A 19,940-nucleotide genomic window follows, 5' to 3' on the forward strand; every position below is an offset into this window, starting at 1 on the left:
AACATGTAGTGAGAGTGAGAGAAGAAGATAGATAAGTGTACGCACTGCAAGACGGATTAAACAAATCATGAACAATCAAAACATATTACAGTCTTTTCAACAACATTAATATTTTAATAAATAAATTATTTTAGGCCAAAATTATGATAGTAAAGACAATACCTACTTTTATTTTAATAGGTCAATGTTCACTCTTCATGACCATAGCAACAGAAGAGGGACATTAAGAAGAAGAAAGAAAAGGTCACCTATTACAGATCACTATACACAGAAAGATAACCATTTTAATTTATAATGTTCCAAAATATTTCTGCATTTTGGGGAAGACCTCATGCTGAAGTTGGTAGGTTTGCCTATAGAATATGATGTGCTATTTTAACAAGTTGGGAGAGCTGAAACATGGAAGCATCACCTGCATGCTTGAGCTTTGGCACTCAGCCAGCCTGTCTTAACATCTTGACACAAATATTTCTCATACTTAACCAGACTCAATAGAGAAGAATGCGTTTCTCAACCTGCTTGCGACAGATGGGACACTCTGACATGCGGTCCCCACACATCTGGCATGTACCATGTCCACAGAGGAAGATCATGTTCTTCAGACGGTCCAAACAAACAGGACACATGGTCTGCTCCTTGATGTCCTGCAACTGTTGCTGTAACTTCTGTATGTCAGAGTTGGATGTGTCTCGGCTTCCGTTGTTCATCAGGCACACAGGTTCTACAGGAACACCACCTGTCAAAGAGCCAAGGAAACATTACCTTCAAACTTTTGGATGTAATGTACATCTTTGTTTGTCAAAGGAAAAGAACTGTTTCCGTTCATTTCATTTAAATTAAAAGACATTATGAACATAATTCTCGACACATTTTATTGTTAACTAAAACATGGTGAATTTTATATCTATTGTATGCGTAAAAGAGTTCACATTTAAATGCACCAAATAAAAATATTTTTTTTGTCTACAATGATTTCAGTGTTGATTGAGACCCAGTGTACACAATTGTGTACCAAGTATATTTTGAAAACGGGTACATATATTTTTATAAATCTTGCTTCTAAAATCATTAAAAAATCACCTAAGAGCATTAGAGCATAAAAAAAAATTTTCCTTCCTCCAGAAAAAATTCAGGTCTGAAGGGGTTAATTCCTGGTACTCATCTCTGTTAGAGACTGAGTAAACCCTAGGGCCTAGTGTGGCTGGAAGGATTAGGTCAACTGAAAAAAAATCCAATGACCTCATTAGGACTTGAACCCACGACCTTCTAGCTTGTAGCACAGCCCCTCAGCCAACTACGCTACCATGTGTCCCCTACTGGCATCAATACTTCAGAGTATAATGGCAGAACACCTTTGACCTCCAGTTCTCAGGGATTCTTTCCAAATGTTCTAGTAATTTATTTTCATACTTACTTATTATTACATGGGGGACAAAGTTACTCTGGTCCGTGACATTCTTTAAGTCATACATGTCCCCTGGGTAGTGCAAAATGAGCAACAAACCTGGCAAAGCTTCCAAAAAGAAAAAGTGCTCTCTACTGGGAAGCAAGAAGCAAAATGGGTTAAATGGTCTCAAATGCAGCCATTGGAAACCAACCAACCAACTTATTATTACATTTGTACATCGTTCTCAGTTCTTCTCTACTATCTTCACTATGTTCTTCTGACTGAGGAGGTTTGAGAACAGGAGGTTGGAGAAAACTGCATAATGAGGAGCTTCATAACTTGTACTCTTCTCCAAGTATAATTAGAATGCTCAAGTCAAGGAGGATGAGGTGGGTGGGGCATGTAGCACGAATGGGGGAGACAAGGAATGCGTATAGGATATTGGTGGGAAAGTCATAAGGAAAGATACCACCGGGAACAGCAAGGCGTAGGTGGTTGGACAAAATTGAAATGGATCTTAGAGAGATAGGATGGTATGGCATGGATTGGATTGATCTGGCTTTGGATAGGGACCAGTGGAGGGCTCTTGTGAACACAGTACTGAACCTTCAGGTTCCATAAAATGCTGGGAAATTCTTGAGTAGCTGCAGAATTGGCGGTTCTTCAAGAAGGGCCCAGCTCCATGAGTAAGTGAGTTCACTATTGTTCTTGCCATTCTATGTACATTCTGCAACTGCTCTGAGGAGATGCATTTCTGTCATCTCTACCCTTCTCATTCTCTCTTTTATTAACGTCTGACATTCAAACCCATATAAAAGCAAGAATATACGTGTTACTCTGTACAATCCTCTTAAGATCCATCCTGATTTCTCTCTGTAATTTCGGAGAGCATAATTTTTATGTGAATGGGTTTAGTTAGTTAGTTATTAGAGAGGGTGGGTTTCCCCATGCACTTAGACCTGTAGTGGTCCATTGTGTTTCCCTCTATGATTTCTACAAGACTCTATATCCTACCGGTATTGGTGCTTACCATCAGTCCCGCCCAGCCAGCGAGACCGGCTCTACTGGCTGAGAAGTATCTATAATGCTTCCCCCATCTACCGGAGGTATTAGTGACTGCTGTCGGGCGGCAAACGTCCGCAATTTTGCTCAGTGACCTCCTTTGGAGGTATGAGGTTCTTTTACGTGTCGTAAAGCTACGACACGGGACCCACGGCTTAAAGTCCCTCCCGGAGGACTTGTTCCCCGAATTTTTCCGCCCTTAAAAATTCGACAACCTCCGTCGGGTATTTGAACCCGCGTACTACGGGTCATGAGGTGGGAACGTTACCTCTAGACTATGGAGGCCACTATGTGAATGGGTTTCCAGCCAAAAGTACAATCTCTAACCCAGAGTGCCAGAGCTTTTCTGTTTCTGTCTCATTATTTTTTCAGTGTCCCTTTCCTAAATGAACTGTCTTCACTGTGATTAAGAAACTTATGTGACCTTCCAGCCAGCCAATTTGGGTTACATTCATTTTGAAAAATATATTTCAAAGATTATTATCATCACATGACTATGCTTTTTAAACACACAAATATTACAGATAATATTCATAATGTATATATAATTATTATCTATCATCAAGATCAGGATAGGGTCAAGTAGGAAGCTCTTGTGAATATGGCAATGACAAATTAATTTTAAGGCTCTTTGACAATAGTGTGACTCACACTGTTAAGACTTCAATGTTCATAAATTGCTGATGCAAATTCACTGTTTTAAAGCTAGCTGCACTACAGATATTACTAGAAACTTGAAACTTCTGTATTTTGTTAAATCTCTGCCATATCAAGAATTGTTTCAAACAGAACTTGTACATTATAATTACATGTAATAATCTACTTTGAGATTCATCTATAGTAGGTACTGTATTGGATAAATATAAAGTAAAATAAATTTACTTGGCAATATCTCCTGTGCACCAACTGAAATGTGTTAAGCAGCTTATATATGAAACACTGGACAGTGTAGAATGATTATATAGACACTGTGCAACGAACATACACAAACATGACACCATGTCTGCTAGTACAACTTGTGGCTACGAGCACAAAACCACTGTCTTACCTAGGGGTCCGACAATATCTTCTTCATTATCGGCCTGGACATCTGATATGGTTCCAATTCCACCACAACACACCACAAAAGGCACCATGTGATCAATCTGTGCACGACACTGGACACATTTCTTCATAAGCGCAGCACAACCATCACAAGCGCACATGTGTCCGCAAGGTTTGAAAAGCACTGAAGCCTTCTTATCAGAACATACTACACACTCCTCAATCTGAAACAAGAGCCATACCTTTAGTCCCAAGGAAACAAGTTCAAGTAAGTTTTACTGCATCTAAAATTAAATACTCCACATGACATCAATACACAGAAGTGCACAAAACATTCATATTCTTAGAAAATAAACACAAGCATATAAATGTCTCTGAGCCAATAAGATATTCCAATTTAATTTTCACAATCTAAAGATATTACATGTTAAATCTCACAGGCTGACTTCTTGCACTCTTCTGCATTCCTCCAGCTTACTGCCTGCTTGCTGTACTGCTCCAGCCTACTGCTATCCTCTTGTTTGTGTGCTTCTGCCACTACTACTCATTCGCAACTTTAACTCGTAACTCATAACTCATAATTTGTAACTGCCCTGAACGAATTCTGTCACTTACTTATATAGCCGCAGAATGGACATGGACCTATAGTAATCATGTATCACGCTGACCGTTACCCAGCTAGTCTAGTGTTGCACTGGTCGGCTCTACGGAAAACACAGCTTCCTCTACTGTTGCATGTTGGACCGTGTTTACAGAGCTGTTGTCTGGCAACGCGCTGATCAAATTTGTTACAATATATTCATGTGAAGGACTACCAGAATCTGCATTTTCATCAAAATCTAAATTTGTTCTTTCGTTAATTTTATTTTGCTACAATTACAAGAAATGGTTCACATTAAGTACAAAAAATAAACATTAGCAAGGGCTACATTTTATTACTTCTGCAGACAGGATTCAAATTTGCATTGGCCATGCTTTGCCTACCTCTGGTATAGCATTTTACAACAACTAAAGCAGTAAACAAGTACAAACTTATACAGTCCAAAGGGCCATGCCATAGCTCAAGCGGTTAGTTGCTGGCTTCCCACCGTGGCGGCCCGGGTTCGATCCCGGGTGTGGTCAAGTGGGATTTGTGGTGGATAAAGGGGCGCTGGGGCACGTTTTCTCCGAGTACTTCGATTTCCCTTGCCAATCTTCATTCCACTAATTGCTCCACAATCACCCTCGCCTATCAGCTGGGGCTGGTACAATAGACCAGAAGTGGCTGCAGTACAAGGGACTTGGTCCCACCCCAATAGCATTATACAGTCCAATGGGTATGTATCCATCCCTCTGCAGACATAGTTTATTAAAATACAGCTGAAGATGGTGAATCAAATAAGAGCACAAAAAACATTCTAATATTTTTTTATATATATCCATTACCTTAACTCTGCCCACAACTGGCTCTCGGCACACCAGACACTTCTTGACACGAGGGGAACATACAGAGCAGCACGCCACATGCCCACATGGTTTGAACAGTGTGTCACGCTTAATATCAGAGCACACCAAGCACTCATCCAGTGTAACAACATCCTCCTCACCTGGACCGTCTGTTCGCCGTGGTTCAATCAGGTCACTAAAACAAAGATACCTAATTGAGTTAACCACTGTTTCTTAACTTGAAACATCCAGGATTCTATATGTTGTACTCTTCAGTTGAACTGATCACTTTAGTACCTGGGTCATAACAACAGCAATTTCTTCCATAGCTCTGGAAAAATTATCAATTCTCCCTGCTCAGTAACTCGTCAAACTGAATAAACTCTAAAGTAAAGAAAAATGAAACATTATGGAAGGTAAAAGGTTCAAGAGGGGGAATTGCTTAGGACAACAGCCTCAAAAGTAAGATCTGAGTGTTACGTCAAAACAAAATGTTAAGAAACTTAAAACAAAACAAACTCAGTGGCCTGTAGTCCACAAGTGAACTATACCGACCGAGTGACCGCTGCTTGTCGCCAAAGTTAGTGCCAAATTTTGTGGATAGTGTGCGTCATGTGGTCAGCACAACAGATCCCCACGGTTGTTAATTTCAGTTTTCTAGACTGAAGCTGCTATTTCCTTGAAATAGTTCCTCAATTATCCTCACTAGGCTGAGTGGACCCCATTCCAGACCCACTATTTCTCAGAAAATCTGGTAGCACTGCGAATCGGATCCAAGACCTCTGGATCTGTAGCCAGGAACTCTGACCACTAGACCACAGGGGGTGTTAAGAAGCTTATCTATTCATTTATATATTTGTTTTAAATCTATAATATTCCTGTTGAAATTTTAATTTGTACTTACTATGGAACAAATGACAGAAAAGACTGTCTTTCAGAGCTGCCTAAATTTCTTTATGGAATATACTGTAACGTGTTTGGAAAAAGACACTTCCATAGTAACGCAAGAACAGTGAGCTGTTGTGTCGAGAGCGTCGAATCTCCATGGTTACAACGAAAACACGGAGCGTTCCCACAGAGACAACGCAATAACAGTGGGTTGTTGCATAGGAATCGCAGAATCAACAAAGCAGCGTTTCCACAGTTATAACAAAGGCTCATTGTATAGCAACCGCTGAGGTATAAATAGCACAACCTCGATAAGAAGAAGCCAGTCTCGGGGCAGATGCCGAGAGATACAGAAGTCAGTCTTCAGGAAGCTGCCACTGAAGATAGTTGGAATCTAGATACAAAGAGCTACAGAATTATTGGCCGAGATATTGTGTAAGCAGCAATTGTAATACTGCAAGTGCTAATGGTTGTAAAGTGTGTAAGTGTGAGTGTCCAATAAAGATTCACTGAATCGAGACCCACGTATATTTATTTGTCACATGACACACCCAACACGTGACAACATTTTCACTCTCAGCTTAATTTTGTACTAGGAGATTGCTAAAAACTGTACATCTATTTTGGGGTTTACTCACGTATCTTTGTCCTTGTGACATTTTGCAAGAGCTTTGCACAGGTTTGGGTCAGGACACAGATCCAGTGGTGTCTGGCCCTTCTTGTTCTTGATGCCAAGATCAGCCCCATTTCCAGCTAAGAAGCAGGCAATTGAGGCTGAAGACTTTTTGTCTGCACCTTGACTGCCAAGTCCCATTAACAGCTGAAATGACACACAGCATCCTTATAATATCTGTACAAACTGTGGAACTGAAAGAGTTGGCCCAAGTGGTAAAATTTCTAACTTGTACTCAGAAGGTGCCTAGTTTGAATCCTAGCCAGTACATTTTCTACCATGACTGATGGTTTTTGTAGTTTTCTTCAGTACCTCCAGACAAATGACTGGACAGCACCTCGAATTATGCAACAAGCGATTCCTTCAACGTCCTTTCCAATGCATTATTCAGTAATATTCCACCATTTCACATCATACAGTCTGAGTTACTGATAGCCCTGTTAAAGAAACCAATAACAAATAAAACACAAATTACGAAGCCCATAATTCTCTAAGTTTGTCTCTTTTCCTTTACTTCCTGTCTGTTAAGTACAAATATTCTCATCAGCACCCTGTAATTTACAGAACATGCATCTTTGCTCTAACTTCTACATTAATTAAAAGATGCGGATGTCATTATGTATGAAAATGTCTTCTGACATCTGTTGTAAGATGTTTCATAAGAGTGTGAATGAATAAAAAACGTGCCCATTATAATTTTCACATCTTTCCAAGCACAGGAATGAGGTCTTGTCATATATTCACAAGAGTAGCCCTGCAAAATTTCTCAAATATTATTCACCATAACTACTGACACAATTTGTCCCTGTGCACTCTATGTGACAAAACAATTGTACCAATACTGCATCAATTTATAACTTGAGCAATAAATACATGTTTTGAAAAATGGTGACAAAAGTATGTTGTATAACGAGTAACGGACAGATAATGAGAAGTGTTCCTCCAGCACAGGACTTTGAATGTCTCATTGTAAAATAAACTAGTACAATGTGAACAGTCACAGCCTCGGCTTGGTCCAAAGGTGGATTTCTGTGAACACAATCAGAAACTTTGGTTTCTATACAAACAAGAAATAACTTGAATAATTAGAAATGTAAGTACAACCTGAGCACTACACAGAAAGCTGGCTGTAGCAGTAATTCTTCCGACTTATATTCAGATGGTGCCTGGTTCAAATCTTAGCCAGGACAGCAACTATCACAAGGTTTTCTCAGTTACTCCAGGTAAATGTCAGGACAGTAACTTCAATTAGACCATGACTGATCGCCTTCATGTCCTTTCCAATCCATCACTGACTATCACCCAGTAATTCAACACTACACAGCCTGGGCCTCAGGCCTTCACTAGATAATTTTCATATATTATATTATAACAGTCCGCATTATGTTGCTTATGTAAGTCAAGCAACAGATACTCTTACATTAGGCTTTCAACTGAAATGAATCTAGGAAAATATAACATCAATTTCTTTCTTTTACATCAAAATTATTACAGGATAGCTTGGTTGGTATAGTGACAGGCTATGAGCTGGATGCCCAGGGTTTGGTTTCCAGCAGAGGCAAGATATTTCCCTTCTGCAACGCACCCAGCCTCCTATTCGATGGGTACTGGGGGCAATTTCCACCTTGACAAAGTAGCCGAGACATGAAGCAGACTGCTCACCTCCATCTAGTGCTGAGGTCAATTAAGGTGAAGCTTTATCTCCACTACCCCACAAGTTTCTTCATGGCTTAGGACATGCTTAGGACAACTTCATCTTTCACTACCTTCATGTCAAAATTATTTCAATGACACAGTGAATGATTAATATCAGCTATCATTACATCAGACCAGCTAACTGGTTCAGGATTAATGTTTAATACCAACAGTAATGCTAGCAATTATCTTCCAAAAGAGAATATTTTCAATACTTAAAAATATTAAGTTACCAACCTTCCCAACATCCTGTACATCTTGCAGCTGCCGTAGCTGTGATAACGTGTGATGTCGCAGTGCTTCATGTAGTGGTGTGTCTCCATCCTTGTCTGGAATATTGAGATTTGACCCCTCACGTACCAGTAGCTGCAAGAAAGCAGACCACTGATAAATACCACTAAAACCTCACAAGTCACACCAAGTTTCATCAAAACTGGTCAGTTAGTTTGGGCAGTGTTACCTATAGACAGACAGAATGGTAAGCACATTGAAACTGGTCCTTTTTTAAATATTACAAAACACAACTTAAAATAAATATCTCATAAAGTTGTACGTATGGGCAGCGCCATAGCCCAAGCGGTTAGTCACTGACTTCCCACCGCGGCATCCAGGGTTCGATCCCAGGTCTGGTCAAGTGGGACTTGTAGTGGACAAGGTGGCGCTGGGGCAGGTTTTCTCCAAGTACTTCGGTTTCCCCTGCCAATCTTCATTCCAACAACTGCTCCACAATCACGCTCACCTATCATCTGGGGCTGGTACAATAGGCCAGAAGTGGACGCAGTACAAGGGACTTAGTCCCACCACACTAGCAAAAAGTTGTATGTATGCATGTAAAGTTGCCTAAACCACCACATCTGCATGTGGGAAGTACGGTAAAAATCCACGCTCTTAATCTTGGCTCATTATACAGATGCCATATCCATTTCACATTGCAGCTGATTTACGAGTTCATACAAATGAACGCCTGGCAACCCACACATTCAATCTCGTGTGGAGAAAATGTTATCATCAAAAATTAGATTACATTATGAAGAGAATGTTCTCCTGGGTTGTAATGCTGTGTGGATTTGAGGAAGCCTGATATTTCAGCAGAACACTGGGCTTTCTCTGAACTACATGGTGTTACAGCTCAGAAGACTGTACATGTCATAGTCATCACTGTCATAACCTAAAATCCAATACATGTTAGGTTAGTTTTAGTTTCAGTTCATTCTCTGATAATCTGACATTTCTAAAACACAAATACTAGAGAACTGACTACTGATTGTGTGTATATATGTAAAATGCCTAAATGAGTCAATGCTACTCACTCGAACTATCTGTGTATGCTGTCGCTCAACTGCTAAGTGAAGTGCAGTCTGAAGGTTTACATTCTGAAGGTCCATGTTGGCCTGTCCCTGGTGCACAAGTAGTTCAGCCACCTCGACATGATTATTGAGGGCTGCCAAGTGGAGTGCTGTGTAACCATCGTCCTTCTTCTCGTCCACAATCCAGGGTCGAGGCAGTTTCATCAGAAGAATCCGCATAGCACTGCAAACAGAAATTGTGAGCAAGCATTTTTATCACAATGCTATTTTTCTTTTAAGTTTCTGAAGGCGATTATATGGAATCTTACACCACACCTGGGACAGTTCTCTGAACAGGTGTGATGCCACTGGATGGTATCAAGCTTTTCTAAGTTAACAGTTCATATTACACGTTTCTTATTCCTCCTCCTCCTCTGGGGTTCATCTCCAGTTATGAAAAGTTTGTTGCCCAAAAAAGAGCGATTGAGATTGAGTCCTAGAGACTCGTGTAGAGAACGTTTTAAGAAGTTGGGTATTTTGACAGTTCCTCGCCTATATATCTATTCTACACTGATATTTGTTGTTAGAAATCACAATTTTTTTCAAACCAACAATAATATTCATCATATAAACACTAGACAGTTTGGTAAGCTACATGTGTCATCAGTGAGATTATCTCCAATCCAGAGAGGCGTGTTATATTCATCCATTATGGTTTATAATAATCTTCCTCAAAATATACAAAGGATGAGTGATAATGTGAAGATTTTTAAACGCACACTGAAAAGTTTCCTCACAACAAATGCTTTTTATTCAATAGATGAATATATTTCTGCTAAGCATGTATAACATTTAATAACTATATTCCTTGTAATTTTGTTTATGAATGACAATGTAAATTATGGTTATTTGGTGCTTTTGGTTGTGTGTGGTTGTTTGCTGTTGACACGATTGTACTTATGCAATCAAGTCTTATTTTGACGAGTTCAATACCCGGTCCAATTCGGACAACGGATCAGTGAATTTATGAATTATGTATGTATGTATGTATGTATGTATGTATGTATACACAGGAAGGTCGATGTTTTCAAGAAATTTTGCATGAAGTGTTTGTCACTGGAGAGCAATGCATCTTGGTACTTTTCATTTCCTGTCATCAATATCAACATGGCAGCTGTGCAGATATGTGAGGCAAGAACAACACTAGTGTTACTGATTGGTCTAGAATAATATTCAGCTTTCGCTGGATAGCTTTTTGGAAACAACAAAAATAACAATAAGGTACTTGCATGAAATAATTCAGTTTAATAAGCTGTAACAGAGATGGGATATGTATGTGGTATGTTATAAATTAGTATGTAACTTTTGCTTTGGTGCATTAAGATGCAGGCCTGGTAATATGGCTTCAGTTTCCCTATATGAGTACCATTACAATCCATATGCCCCAAATAATTGGCCATATAAAATAAAATTATAATACCCCCAAAATTACGACTTTTTGAGTTTACACTACAAGGAAATTATAATCTTATGTGCATTCACAACCTGTGGAGCATCTATTAAAGCTTCGTCTGGCCATCCGTCTATATGTACACACGAAATAATTTGATAACTCTGAACGCATTATCGTGAAACCTTATATTGGAGGGTTTCATTAACATTTGACACATTCGAGTTTTGGTCAAAATCAGATAAAAATCATAAACACTTCGACATGAAAACCTGCACGTATTTCCAAGCATATCTCACTACATATTTATAGCGAAAAAATATGTTTCGAAGGAAAGTTGCAGAGAAAAAAATTTAACACATTTCATGCTCAATATTTTTCCCGCAAAGTATCACGAGTTTCGAGGTAATAAAGCAAATAGGATGCTGTGTATATATTTCCTAACTTGTATATTAAACTGTAAACAACTGTCTTCCGAACACATCCGAATATTAGCGAAGCCTCTTATAACAGTTAAATAAAACTTCATAACATTAACCCGAATTTACAGGTCTTCATGTATATTAATATCTAAGTAATTAAAATATAACTTACTGTGCTGCCCAAGACTTTCATTGTCTACCCAAGTACGTTAATGTATTTGAAAGTAAATGCTTCAACCGGTTCAGCAAGGGGTTACAATTATGAAAAACAAATAAACAAAAAGAGAAAAAGATAGTTCACCACTCCAATGTTATATAACCCTAAACACCGCAGCATCTCATAAATATGACAATGAAATGCCATCCCTAAGATGGATAAAATGGTCAGTTTTTGTGAGGAAAGTTTTCAATCAACGTATTACGCGCTTAACACTGTAAAAATTAACATCAGACTGTCGGGTCGCAAGGACATATGCGACCCTTAAAACTAACTCTGCACGGCCCTGACACAAGGAATGTATAAACAGTTTATAAATCGTAGACGTAATTGAAGTTAACAGTCGTATAGCGTATAAAATAAAGCATACACAACGAACGTTGCGTCAGAACCGTCCTGCTCCTAACACATGCTTAAAATAAAAGCGACGCTCGGCGACGTTTAGCTGTCATATTTTTGTGGAGGTAACGTGATGCTCTGTGACAACACGGAATCGTCTCTGCACGACTTCATTCCGGTGGCCGACTACGGCAGCTCAAAGGAAATGGATGAAAGAAGCCTAAAATTCGTTCCACTTGGCTAGTGGCCATACTAGGGTACTGTGAAGCAAGGAACTGGCTGCAAGCGTAAATCGGAAACGCCCAGCAAAGAGAGATGATGTGTTTTAACAGTGTGTAAGATTAAAGTTATAGTTCTATGGCTGGCGGATGTGTGCTTCTCCTTGCAGTTTCAAAGATGTATCAAAATGTTGTAAGTTTACTGTTAGATCAGAGACCTTTGGAAATGGTTTGGATTGAACTGATATTGCAGTACTTCCATCTTCTTGAATAAGGAACGATTACGTACTCTAGTGCCTAAGCATGTGCCATGAAAGATGGAGCTAGATAAAGCTTCATGCATTCCAGAACTCGTCATTAGATGCTAAGTGCCCAGTTTCACGCTCCGATCGCTTTATCTCCAGGTGTTCATGGGACTGACACCAAAGCCATTCTGCAAAATCCGAGAATGAAAAATTTACACGTGTTACTGATAATTACGTAACGTCCCAGTAGCAATGATTCCCAATCTTCAACCACTCTATGGGCTTTTCAGAAATACGAGTACAAAATACCGAAATATCTTTCGATAAATCTTCTGTCATTGTTGTTACTAACAGCAGTGCCACAGAACTGGTCATTCACATTGTAACATCTAACTCTCTGACTATGCATGGAGGCTCAACATCTTACGTTTACCACATTCAAACGATTAAATTACACCATCATCATCGGCAGAACAGCCCCTTTTAAGCCATAGCCTTTCTTAGCAGACTCTGTCAGACTTGCCTGTTCCGTCGAGAATTAGACCGTCCTATTTTCACTTCTTTGGATTTCGCAACAGTATATTTTTTTTTTACACAGGAAGGTCGTCGGCCTTGCGTCCAACCCCCAACCTGTAGGACCAGATCTCTGTATATATGTCATCCAGTGACAGGGTGGCCCAGTTATACCCCCTGGCTGGGACTGACAGACGACTCAACCTGTGCAAGGTGCCTACAAGAAGACGAATCAGCCACACACATACCCTGTGTGACTGCGAGGCTAGCTTATTTAAGATTTCGTCACCTGGGTCACTTCTTCATGGAACCAAGTGACTAGTATGACGCCCCCATAAATAGGGTCCTACATTTCATCCGAAACGTATGATTAATAAAGGGTTAATCAAAGGGGAAGCACAATAGATACGTTATTGTCGCGCTGGGGGGCCAAATTACTATGGCCCACCCTTACACATATACATACACATACCCCTTGGCACCGGGGTCCCTTTTCGTCGCCTTCTACGACTCTCTGAGCTACAGTGGGGGTATTATAACCGATCTCCACACGGGAGAATTAATTACATTTCACTTAAAATGCTGTGTACTGTAACCACCAAATACCATTTTACTTCCTTGGCACTATAGCCCCAGTGGGCCTAGGCCTACCTCCATGAACTTCTCCGTTCACTTCGGTTTTTCTAGATCTTACACATTCGGTAGGACTCCTTGGGCGGGTGATCAGCTCGTCGCAAGGCCTCTACCTGTACACAAACACAGAAAAACGCACACACACAAACTAAACATCCATGTCTCGAGTGGGATTCGAACCCACGATCCCGGTTTCCAAGTGAGCGAAGACAGTACATGCCTTAGACCGCTCGGCTACCGTGACCGGTCTCCAAATACCATTAAGGTGATAAAATGAAGAGGATCTGTTTGCGGCATTCATAGAAGACCTAGGCGTAGACGGAACGAGAATATTAAAGAAATAACAATATGAAATTGTGGACTGCACTCGACTAGCTCAAGACAGGGATCAGCACTGATCCCTTCTGAACACGGACATGAAACTTAGGGCTCTACAACTGCCAGGGAATTCACTGACAAGCCGAGTGGTCAGTTCTGAAGGACTGTGTGGCATGTAGTGGCATGTCTCACAAAACTAAAAAAGTAAAAAAAAAAGTAAAGCTATCCCTGTAACAGGCCGTGAAGGCCCATAGGGTTGTGAGACGTCGAGGGTCCCACATTATCTAGACAATCGGCTCAAAGATGGCGCTAAGGCTGTTAGCCTTACGTGCCGGCCGCCCTTTACCCCAACAATATTCCTGGTGCTCATTTCTGTTACAGGCTGAGTCGATCCCAGGGCCATAGTGTGGCCAGAAGGATTAGGTCAATTGAAAAAAAGTCCAATGACCTCACCGGGACTCGATTCCGCAACCTTCCGGCTTGTAGCATAGTGCCTCAACCAACTACACTAGCGCGTACTAAGTACACCAAAAACTGAAAATCAGTGGACAACTCCAGATTAGGTACCGACCAATTTTGTGAAGCGGTGAGGTTTCAGGTGGTACCCGGTTCGAATACTGGCCAGGAAGTTTTCTTCGGGGTTCTCCAGGAAAATTTCGTAGCATCAGTTCAAGTACATAACGGCCATTTCCTGTCCTACAATTTCTTTATTAAAACCGTCACAACACAACTATATTAAGGTCAATACCAATTTTGGCTCTGCTACACGTTTTCTGTCATATTCCCATCTCCCTACCTGAATCGAAGTTATAAAACTCCTGCAGCCGTAACAACACATTTAAACATCAGAATAAATCACGTAGGAAGTCTGAAACCATGAGCCATTACGCGGAAATGGAATCCGAGGTAGAGGTCCTCGGTGTATGAGTGTTAAGATGCAACCCACAATTCACCTTGACCACTGCATCACGCTGCGGTGTGGAGGAACTTGGAAGTAAGGCAGTTATGACTATTTTAGCCTGTGCAGCTCGTGTGTCATGATGCGGACTATTTTCTGAGCTCGATGTGGTATTTTCAGACTTGCCTCGCGGGAGTACAGTCACATTAACTACAATTAGAACAGCGAGAAAGCATCTCCCTATTACCACGCAACAGCCCTGATTTATATTAACAGGATATACGTTCAGTTTGAATGACCTATACTACTTAAATGACATTACATATTTACTGTTATAATACGCAAAGACGAGGCAGATGTTCCCACACTTGAAAGTTACCCAGAGTGCACTACGAGAGAGAAGAGAAGCCTGATATCTTACAAGAGCTCGGTCTAAATATGGCAAAGCAATGTTTAACCTGGTAGGGTTGGCTTGCTTGACTGAGAGGTCGGCAACACATTCAACATGTTTGTAAGTCTGGTTGCAGCTCTACCAGCTGAAGCGAGATAGGGACCGTTGCTGGCCAGTCAGATCTCATAAAAATCATCCCCACTCTAAGTTGACGGTACAGATGGAGGAAAAGAACTGATATTATTTACGCACGCAGCAGAAGTTGTAAGTGCAAGAGTTAATGAAGAAGGGAGACCGCCCCATAGCTCAAGCGGCTAGTCGCTGGCTTCTCATGGCGGCAGCCCGGGTTCAATCCCGGGTCTGGTCAAGTGGGATTTGTGGTGGACAAAGTGGCTCTGGGGCAGGTTTTCTCCGAGTACTTCGGTTTCCCCTGCCAATCTACATTCCACCAATTGCTCCACAATCACCCTCACCTATCATCTGGGGCTGGTACAATAGGCCAGAAGTGGCCGCAGTACTAGGGACTTAGTCCCACCCCACTAGCAATAAAAAAATAATGAAGAACATGTGATGGTGTTAAGTGCTGCTGTCGTCATGTTTCTAAGGTGTTCGAACCGAAGCCACGCAAGGTACAAAATGCAGAGCTCCGATAACAAATTAAACGACGAAGTAACCTCCACAGTACTAAATGTAATAAATCATTTTTAAAATTGCAAGAAAATTCTTACTGTTGGCCAGTGCACTATAAAAACTTCGACAGTGTATACAGAAGTTTTAATTTTTTAATTTTGTTCACGTGTATTTTCCCGCAATTAACTATTTTTTTATTGCTAGTGGGGTGGGACTAAGTCCCTTGTACTGGGGCCACTTCTGGCCTATTGTACCAACCCCAGCTGATAGGTGAGGGTGATTGTGGAGCAATTGGTGGAATAAAGATTGGCAGGGGAAACCGAAGTACTCGGAGAAAACCTGCCCCAGCGCCACTTTGTCAACCATAAATCCCACTTGACCAAACCAGGGATCGAACCCGGGCCGCTGCGGTGGGAAGGCAGCGAATAACCGCTTGAGCTATGGCGCGGCCAATTAACTAACTAACTAGTTATCTAATTAACTGACTGACTGGCTAACTAACTAACCAACCAACCAACTATATGGAAAAAGTCCGTTTGTGAATCTAACAGAAGCTGAGTTGCCCAAGAAATCCGAGGTCTTTTATTGAACTGGAAGATTCATTACGGGATTCACAAGAGTCCGCCAATGGACTCTGTCGGTTCAAAAGAGTTCAACAGTTTAATCATAATCTGTAAACGTAATGTGGACAGTTTCGGCTCCACACGGTGGAAACATTTCATCTGAACGCGCCACTTTTCTACCATGATATTCAAAAACTTGTAACCTTTCATATAGAAGCGGTGGATATGCATACTCATTGCTTTAACGTTAGTTACTATGACGTCTCTTTCGAAGAGTTAATTTGTAGGGTTTATTCTGTTCTCACAACAGACAGCAATATTCTTCCGAGACATAATTAAGACAGCCAGTCCGCCAATGCATCAATTATTTTATCAGATTTGAGGTTTACACGGCTGAGACTATGAAGAAAGCAGTCCTCTGGGATGTGGCGCCGTGTAGATATTGTGTTAACCGACGTTTCGGAGGAACGTATCGCCTCCATCCTCAGGGTAGAAGACAAAAAGAAATTCACGAGCGAACCAGCTTGAACAGGTGCAACAGACTGCAACAGAAAACTACTCAGTCTGTTGCACCTGCTCAAGCTGGTTCGTTCGTGGATTTTGTTCTTGACTTCTACCCTGAAGATGGAGGTGATACGTTCCTCCGAAACGTCGGTTAACACAATATCTACACGGCGCCACATCCCAGAGGACTGCTTTCTTCAATTATTTTATCAGTGCCATTCAGCTGACTCAGTCATTCCATCAGTCAGTGGACCAATCAGCAGATGGAACATCCAGCCAGTAACATCAGTAAGCCACGCAGTTGTATCAGTCTTCTATCAGTCAGCTAGAGGATTTGTTATTCAAAAAGCCGAAGTCATTCAGCGCTGTCACGGACAGCATGCACCGTGACATCAGACAATACTGTACTCTGGACTGAAGGAAAAACTTTGAATGAACAAGTCGTTGAACTGGACAGAAAGCAAACAAATACTTTTAAAAATTAGTGACCAAAGAAGGTCCCTAATTCCTTGCTGAAGTGTAATTCTTCTTATTCTTATTCTGTTACACCCACGTTGAGTCTAGGGCATCCGTGAAACAGTCGGTAGGACTCTTTGAATGGTGGATCAGCCGGTCGCAAGGTCGCTACCTACACATAAACACAGAATAAACGCAAACAGATATCCAGGCCTTGAGTTGGATTCGAACCCACGATTCCAGTGTTCGAACATGCCTTAGACCGTGAGGCCACTGTGATCGCCTGAAGTTTAATTAATTATCGTAAATTATCATATCCACATTATAGTTTGTTTTTTTCTCAAGAAATTATTAAATTAATCGTTTAATATTCGAACGAACTGCAATTGTCTCATAGTTATATTTCACGATGCTCTTGCAACGTTACGTCGCAGAGAAGTCTCTAGCCTTCAGCCAATATTTCTCGCCCGCATTTCATCTGTGAGGCTTTTGGAAACGACGTCTGCGGCCAGAATGAACCGGAAATATCCGACTAGGGGGCGACGAATCTGTAAGATTCTACGAGGGAGATATCCTGGCGGTTAAATGCGACGTGTCAGGTCGTATTTTGTATAAGAGAGAAGCATTTCCTGTGAAACTTGCGGACAGCAATCAACGTAAAGGTTGTCGATTTTCTGCTGCGGCTTATTTCACGAGGCTGTCAGTATCTAGTGACTAATGAATTGGAAAGGATTTGGAAGGGTGTGTTCTTGGCTTAATCCAGGTACTATCCCAGCATTATCTTGAAGGGACTGAGGAAAACTACGAAAAACCTCAGTTATGATAGCATATATCCCAGCCGAGATTCAAACCGAGCACGTCCAGATTACAAGTGCCAAGGCCGTACCATAGGTCAGGCGTCCCACTGCGGCGGTCCGGGCTCAAGCCCAGGTCAGGTCATGTGGGATTTCTGGTCGACAAAGTAGTACTGGGGAAGGTTTTTCTACGAGTACGTCGGTTTCCCCTGCCAATCTTCATTCCACCAATTGCTCCACAATAACCCTCACCTATCATCTGGGGCTGGTACAATAGGCCAGAAGTGGCCGCAGTGCAAGGGACTCAGCCTCACCCCTACCCCAATAAACTAAACAACAAAAAGAAAGGAACTATACCAGTCTATTTGGTGAGTCAAGACGATATTATAAAATTGTTTTATTTAAAACGAAACAGAAATTTATAAGATTTCCTTGGCACTATATGCAGAACAAACTTCAGAAAATGCACTATATAAAACGTCAAGGCAAAGCTGGTGAAGTTGTCCCTGTGCTCAACGAATTAAGCAATACACCATGAAGGCGTATGGGGGAGTGGATGTATAGATCCACATTTTCTTGACTTCGGCACTAAATGAAGGTGAGTGGTCAGCTTCACGCACCTGCCGTTTTACCCCTGTTGAAACAGCCCCGGTACCCATTGGATAAGAGGTCGGGTGGACCCCAGAGCCGATCTGGACGATTTAGTGAAGAGAAAATTCTTGACCCTACCGGACTCGAACTCCGACCCATCAGTCGTCCAGCCCGTAGCCAGTCGTTATACCGACTGAGCTACCCCGGCTCTTATAAAACGTTATTTTTTTTTAATTCGCTTAGTGGGGGGTGGAGTCCAACTGGGTCCACTCGTAACGGCGGCCACTGATTAGCCTATTGTAGCCTGCCCCCGGTGATTATGATGATGGAGAATCTGGTGGAATGAAGATTGGCAAGGGAAACCGAAGTACTCGGAGAAAAACCGCCCAAGCGCCACTCTGTCCACCACAAATCCCACTTGATCAGACCCGGGATCGAACCCGGGCCGCCGCGGTGGGAAGCCAGCAACTAACCGCTTGAGCTATGGCGCGGCCCAAACGTTAAGTTTATACGAAAACTGTTTTATAGAAAACCATACAGGAACGTTTTACCACCACCACCACCACCATTAGCAACTCACTTCCTCTGAATGCGACCTAAATTCTGAGAGGTCACGGCGCTTTCGTTTGTGTGTTGTTTTACGTAATGTAATGTCCGGCCCAGTTGCCATGACAACAGGTTTAAATGGAGCGAGCAATAGGGAGTTCAGTCCATCACAACTCCTCGAGGCTAGAGACGTAAGGCCACGTGATGCAGGACTTTTGCTACATCTGCGGAAAGGCAAGAGGGTCCACACGCTACACATCACAGACATGTGTTACGCTAGAAGAAGATACCATCATCATCTACAGCTTCGACTGAGTCTCCGTCAACCATTTTTTTCTCCCGTTCTTGGAAGTTAAAACTCACATGTGTTTCACTGTATGGGATGGATGATGCGACATGGAGGGGAAGGATTGTTAATGGGTTCAAGGAGGGAGACGAAAAAAACGAGGGAGGGTAAGTAAAAAGAGGGGCAAGGAGAAGTATTTCCCCATGACCCACCAGGAGCAATCAGCACCATTGCTGGTACAAGCAGTTAACAAGTTGCATATGTGGTGGTGGTGTAGAGAAGTGTCCAGCAGACAGGGAACCTGGACTTCACATCAAGGTAGGAAGGGTGGGGAGGCCAGAAGACGCGTCTGTCTGCCCCTGCGCCGCTGATAGCTGCCTATAGGGTGAGCTTGTGATAGAGCATCTGGAAAACATTCAAGTACTGAGTACAAATCCATTCACGGACAATTACCGCTTCGTCACTC

The 19,940-nt window shown here is 41.7% G+C and overlaps 1 protein-coding gene across 1 annotated transcript in view; it reads right to left on the reverse strand.

Annotated features, from left to right (window-relative positions):
* The window catches only part of LOC111861750 (E3 ubiquitin-protein ligase MIB1), a 748,009-nt gene continuing 728,069 nt past the window's right edge, over positions 1–19,940 (reverse strand). Inside the window, exons 11-16 of the mRNA XM_023846581.2 lie at positions 9,485–9,704; positions 8,412–8,540; positions 6,445–6,626; positions 4,919–5,114; positions 3,498–3,717; positions 1–736 (exon numbers count right to left, since the gene is read on the reverse strand). Of these exons, the coding sequence (XP_023702349.1) occupies positions 489–736; positions 3,498–3,717; positions 4,919–5,114; positions 6,445–6,626; positions 8,412–8,540; positions 9,485–9,704 (1,195 nt within the window). The 3' untranslated portion in view covers positions 1–488. The remainder of the gene's footprint in view (positions 737–3,497; positions 3,718–4,918; positions 5,115–6,444; positions 6,627–8,411; positions 8,541–9,484; positions 9,705–19,940) is intronic.

The sequence above is a fragment of the Cryptotermes secundus genome, unplaced genomic scaffold (assembly GCF_002891405.2).
Source record: "Cryptotermes secundus unplaced genomic scaffold, Csec_1.0 scaffold345, whole genome shotgun sequence".
Taxonomy (NCBI): domain Eukaryota; kingdom Metazoa; phylum Arthropoda; class Insecta; order Blattodea; family Kalotermitidae; genus Cryptotermes; species Cryptotermes secundus.